Raw genomic sequence first — 6,572 nt, 5'->3', positions numbered from 1 at the left:
GCTTATTTCTGACCTAAAATGTTTTCGGATACATAGCGTGATGATTAACGATGTCATCTTGAATGAGATTAAAACGGAGTAGTTCTGCAATCAAGCTGTGTTTGGAGGACGCGCAGCAATGGGAATCAAACAGGTGAATGAAATCAAGCTTCATTTTCATTCATGCAGGACTCGACACGTCATCACGCATCACGTTTCCATTCAAAGGGAGTAATTGAAATTGTAATTTCTATGGACTTTTGATATAAAAATACACATCCATTGTTAGGTATGCCCATGAGGAAAAACATATTTTTCATTTCACTAGGTCTTTAACTGATAAAAAAGTGTTTGTGTTGTAAATCACAGGCTAATTTGATCACTTAAGTCAGTGTGTCGAATCCAGGGCGTTACATATATAAAAGCCCTGTGAGCCTGGTTTCCAGAGTAATTTGCTGCATTCCATGATTTGTTTTGTCACAGAGTAGCATACCACGTATATTGATTGATTTATTTTGAGCAAAACGTTTCAACTAACCCCTGGCATATTTCCTAACAGCTTCATCAATAAACAAATGGAGGGGTCCGAGGGGATGCCACTTCCAACTCCCAAACAGGCCTCAAAAAAATGGGAGAATCTCAAAACTAAATACAAGGTAAAGTTTATACATAACATTTACTTTCTATATTGACCTTTTATTCAACTTGAACGCTTGAGTTAACAAATAACACAACATGAATATAGCCCCTAGAAGATGTTGCAGAGATCTCATGTCCGTGTTTGTGTTTGTTGTAGAACCTGAAGACCCCCCGACCGGTTCTGGGACGGACCAGGGGGAACAAACCCCAACAACATGGGCGTTTTGGGGGGACATGCATGATGCAATCGGGTCAAAACCATCCGTGAGCCCACCGGTTGTACTTGCATCATGCTGGTCCAAGTCAGCTCCCCCTGGTCCAGCGACCGCCACGACACCACCAGCAACACCTATAGCAACATCTGTATCACCTCATTCACCTGTATCAACATCCTCCGTTGACCTCTCCCCCCCTGGCCCCCCACCTGCAAAGAAAAATAAGTATTTTGATGCTGTCCTGGATGTCCTGACCCAGGAGGCTGAGAAGGAGGAGAAAAGGCACGAGGAGCTGATGGGAGAGACTAAAAGATTTGTCAACCTCTTTGAGAAGATGGTGGACAAGATGTAGCCTAATATGTTTCTTTGTGGGAAAATGTATATCGTTATTATTATTTGCCTATTGTCTGTATACATTCATGCATTCATGAATCCACTTGCTGAGTGGCTGTCGGTATTGAGCAAATTTGTTTGATAGGGGTTTATACGTTTGTGTTTATATGTCTTTTGCTAGACAGGCCTGACTGCAGCTCTGACGGTTAACTTTGTACCAACAAATTCCCCATGGGGCATCAGATTCAGGCCAACTTCTAACTTGTGTTAAGTGAGGGGCACTCCTCTCTCATTCTGGCCATTCACATCCAAGACCAGCCTTTAATGTGTTTACACTATGATGTAAAAATGGTCATTCATTATCAATGGCATAGAATGTTTGCGTTAGGATAGTTTGTTTCCACGCACATTAAGAGCTGGATGGGGGAAAAAACGGTTGAATTATAATCGGGGACTAGACTATTTGACATTCATGTTATTTTTCCACAAATGAGTCTTGGAAAAATGGGGATTGTCTTGTATTCTGGACAATAAGGTAATGGCAATTTTTTATGTAGATGGGGAATGGATTCCAGGTTAAAAACATCTGTTCATCCTTAAAAGGAAAGTGAAATATCAAATATATACAATGGTTCTCGTTTTGAAATACTTTTACATATTGGTAGTATATCAACAAATGCAGAATAACAGAAATACAAAACCAGCTTGTTTCAAAACAAAGACAAACTTAAATCAGACCTTTTGATTTGGCTTAAAGAAACAATCACATTATAAATAGTCGTGTTCATTCAACTGCTGGGGTAACTGGACAGGTGCGGACAACTGTGCAGCAATCCTGTCCCTGATGTGGAATCCATCATGCTCTGGGCCTCCGATGGGCGGATCATCCAGGACCTGGTCCTCATCCGAGTCATCGTTCTCCAGCTCCTCATCTAGCTCATCGTTCATCTGGAGGCAAATGTTGTGGAGCATGGCACAGCAGACGATTATATCTGGGACGTTGAGGATGTTGATTTCCAAGGCCTTGGAGAGTGTGGCCCTCCACCGCTGTTTCATCATACCAAAGGCTCTCTCAATAATGTTCCGGGCTCTGGAATGTGCAATGTTGTACCTCTCCTGGATACAAGAAGATAAAAGATCAACGTCATTGTTCCCATCAGTGATTTGGTGAGGGTAGTCACCAATACTGCAACCTTAAAACTAGACAGGGAATAATCTATAATACGATTGAAAAGTTGTCAAATTGTTATGGTGCATCCATACAACTAACCTCGACTCTGTTACGAAGAGGCCTCTTGTATGGTGTCATGAGTCGGATGGGCCTTTCCAAACAAGGATAGGCTCCATCTCCAAGGATGCAGTATCCTGCTGGAGGGTACAGGGCCTGGTGGAATAGTGGACTGTTGCGCAGTATCCTGGCATCATTCACTGACCCAGGATACCCTGTGAACAAGTCCAGGAACTTGCCTCTGTGGTCACAGAGACCTTGCATCTGCACAGAGGTGAAGAGCTTGTAGTTACTGTAGTCGTCACGCTTCTCATCCCCTGGACACTGGACCCGAATGTGCCACCCATCAATGGCACCAACCACAGTGGAAAATACAGGACTATATGCCAGCTCACTGAAGCCTGCCGCAATGGCAGCGAGCTCATGGGTTGGTGGAAAACATATTATGGTGGAGATGTACCTTCATCTCCCGGGTGATTCTGTGGACCATGTTGTGCACAGTGCTCTTTGGAATGTCAAAGGCATTGCACACTACATTGAGGGATAATGCATGGGCCAGGTAGTACAGGAACACAAGCAGCTGTGGATGATATACAGGATCAGGATTAGAATTCTTGATTACTCTTGTGCATTTACAGTTTGTCATGTATGCTTTTCATTGATACATGTAAACCCTCCCACATAAAGCAGATCTTTCTTTACCTCCATCTCCTGTCCCCAACCATGGTCCCTGGGTGAGGCAATTGTTTGCAGCAGGTGGTGTATTGTGGTCCTGTGCATTCTGAAGTTCTCTTTGAGGCAGGCTTCTGGGTCAGCATACAGCCTCATGATGCGGCTGGCAGTGTTCAGCTGCATGTATCGCCCCCTGCCCTGTGAGTGCACCTAGAAACAGTAATGAGGTTCTGTGAATTATTATCATCAATACATTTGTAATACACTTTACATCCATGGATCTTGGAGAGCTAACAAAACATGAGCAGCATTAACATCTAGGAAATTCCTTAAGCTTAGCCTATCAAACATCTTTTTGAAGGGTTTCAGGCCTAACATTAGATGAGTCCAGCCTCTACAGCAGGGGTGACCAACCTGGGGTTCGCGAGCTACCGGTAGCTCGCGGGAACGTTTCACGTCGATCGCGAAGTGACGGGCAGCCAGCCATCACTGCCAATACACAGCAGAATGTCGTACGCAAAAAAGAGCAGATCTACAAGCTAACAACGTGTAGAGGCTCGATGCATTTTAGCTTGAAGATCTGTTCCCCTTGCTTCCACCGCACCGCCCTCGGCCCTCCCCCTTTTAGCACTATGTGCTCATGTGCTGCTGTGTCCTGTGTGTCTGTTGTTCCCTCGCAGTCAGCACACAGCGTCAGAGTGAACGCAGTATGATAGCGTCCCCGACACGTTGAATACTAAACTTATTTGTAAAGTTCGAACGCCAACTTTTAACCAAACGTGGGAGAAACACTGTGCACTGACGGATTATTATCGATCAAAACAATCCTTAGCGTCGCTTACAAAAACATGTGTTGCACAGCATGAATGATACGTAATCAGTTTAATCACCGACCTGGCTGGATAAATATCACTATGACAAAGTGTCAAAATGTTTAGTGCCGCTGTCAAAACATGACACAAAAAGCCACAGTTTTTTATTATCCTGCTGTTCTATCATGGGATATTCGATACAGGGCAAGATGCTCGATTGTGAATTAAATTGTAACATTCTCCTTGGCTTTGACTACTTCAGACAGAACATCTGACACACAGCTACAGTAGACTATTAATTTACTAAGCTGGTAACTTACTCGGCTGCCTACCGTTGCTCGTTAAGCAGGTCACACAATGGATATGGACCACTGATATTTATCCAGCCAGGTCGGTGATTACTTATCATTCATGCTGTGCAACTGTGTGCAACACATGCTTTTGTAAGCGACGCTAAGGATTGTTTTGATCGATAATAATCCGTCATGTGTGTGCGCGAGTGCACTCTTTATTTGCGTGCAGCCGTGCAGTGTTTCTTCCACGTTTGGTTAAAAGTTGGCGTTCGAACTTTACAAATAAGTTTAGTATTCAACGTGTCTGGGACGCTATCATGAAGAACTCGTATGACTGACTCGCATCTTAATGACACCCTCAGACTGGCAATCACTAAATATGAACCAGATTTCAAAACGCTTGCAGATAAAGTGCAGTCACTGAGTCACAGCAGTCTCATTAAAGGTGGGCTGACCCTGAGAGTATGTCACCATATCTGTGCAAATATATATGGTCATGTTATGCCTATGTCATTTGAACATCTGCCAATGTGAATATTCATTGAAATGAGAAACAAAATATTGTGCTGTAAAAGCAATTCATGTCCTTTGCATTTTGTTTTATTTAAAAAAAACTCAACAAAGAAGTTTATTTGTATTTCCTGTCCTAATATTTTTTTTGTATTTCCTGTCCTAATATTTTTTATTTCTAATACATTTGTCTTAATATTATTTGACATTGATAATATAACTTACTATAAGAATTTATTCTAATTTAAGCTTTAGTCATTGAGCCTGTCAGAAATAGCAAAAAAACAAGTGTTTTTTCTAACACGTTTTAGTGGTAGATCTTGGCTTACAATTGGGAATAAAATGGGCTCTTGGGCTTGAAAAGGTTGGTTACCACTGCTCTACAGTATATACTGTAGATGAGTCCATTGATGAGCCCTATCCATGGACTCATATAATAGCTGGCAATACATAGACGAGGTTGCTGGTTTAACCTTAGAAGGCTGCAGATGGACATAAAATAAAATGGGGGGGGCAAAACTAGCATGGCGATTTACCTTTTGCAGACAAAACCTTTTACCTTTGATGAATTGAACATGGTGGACCCTCTTGTAAACAAGTGTAATGCTTAATTGGGTCGTCCACTCACAGTTAACAGTCTTTGTATTGAGTTTGTGCTTGAAATGTACTGTAATTCTGCAAACTGTCAATACATATTTATTTATAAATATTTCAATCAATCAAACAACCAAGACAAAGGACATACCGGGTACCTTAAGTTGGTGCATAATCAACAACATGCGTTGTAAACGTCTGCGCCTTCGGCCGGAACGATTCAGCATCTGCAGCAGTTGGAGGAAAGCACGGCCAGCTGACGCAGCTACCATGGCAACGTTTCCTGTTTCTGCACAAGGAGGGCGAGTGCCTTTCCAAACTGTTTTATACCCTGAGCACCCTAATCAGGGGAACTTGATTCAGCTGGAGGGCACTTCCTGACGAGGGAACCTCCCGAGGGCACTTCAAGTCAAGGGAGTGGTTTCAGAAAGGGCCTCTCAGTACGTTGTCCACTTGAAAAAACAAAATGGCCAACATTTTTCAAGATGGCCGCCAAATGAAAAGGGCCTTTTGTGGCGGTTCTGGACAGCCGTGGGTCCGACCAACTCGAGACCGGGCACTGCACTCCCTGTGGGTGTGTGGAACGTGTGTGTCGAATTTGACACACACAGTTTGGGGCAAACGGTTCTTGTGTTACGTGGATTACAGATGTACAGACACACACAGACTTGAATATAATTGTCAATGGGCAATGCCCATTGGATTTTTTTTAGATGATGGGTAAGAAGAGAGAGATGTGATGTCAGGTGGTATGGGCTAAGAAGTGGTAAGGGCTAAGATAAAGTATATGAGATGTACAGTACGTAAGTGCAAAGAGAGATGGTGAGGTAGGGAGAAAATGATTTGTACCAATTGACCAGACAGTAGACAGTAGTGTAACAGGTTAAGGTGAGTATAGAGATGGAAATGTTCTAGCAAGTGAAGCCAGTGTATTGAGAATATGGGACATATGTGTCAGGAGTTATTTGTGACAGAAGGCTACCAGTGAGAGGGAAGATGTATACATTGGTAGTGAGACCAGCCATGCCGTACGGTTGGAAACGGTGGTGTAGTGTAATTTGTAGAACACACACACAAACATACATGTATTTCACCAATTGTTGTGCTCTGTACTTCACATTATTGTTGTCATTAAGACTATGCTCGAGAAAAGGTTTCTGAAGACCTGATATGGGCAGGAATGTGGTTTAGACTGAGAGGCCCTAATGTATACAGGAAGCCATATGGTTTGAATCTAGCAAGGGTGTTTGTCCGAGTGAACTATATGGTGCAACACACCCGACGCACACACATCTTG

General features: G+C 42.9%; 1 protein-coding gene across 1 annotated transcript; it reads right to left on the bottom strand.

Annotated features, from left to right (window-relative positions):
- Nucleotides 1–1,934: 1,934 nt before the first annotated feature.
- On the bottom strand, nucleotides 1,935–2,815 carry LOC308322450 (uncharacterized protein; the record flags this gene model as incomplete). Its single annotated transcript, XM_080773726.1, has 2 exons — nucleotides 2,437–2,815; nucleotides 1,935–2,282 (listed from the first exon to the last, which is right to left on the bottom strand). Exons 1-2 carry the CDS (start codon nucleotides 2,656–2,658, stop codon nucleotides 1,935–1,937), a joined length of 570 nt encoding a protein of 189 aa, XP_080629852.1. The 5' UTR covers nucleotides 2,659–2,815.
- Nucleotides 2,816–6,572: the final 3,757 nt, after the last annotated feature.

Source organism: Protomyctophum bolini (genome assembly GCF_963924005.1).
Source record: "Protomyctophum bolini genome assembly, chromosome: 10".
Classification (NCBI taxonomy): domain Eukaryota; kingdom Metazoa; phylum Chordata; class Actinopteri; order Myctophiformes; family Myctophidae; genus Protomyctophum; species Protomyctophum bolini.
This window is presented reverse-complemented; position numbering and strand designations above follow the sequence as displayed.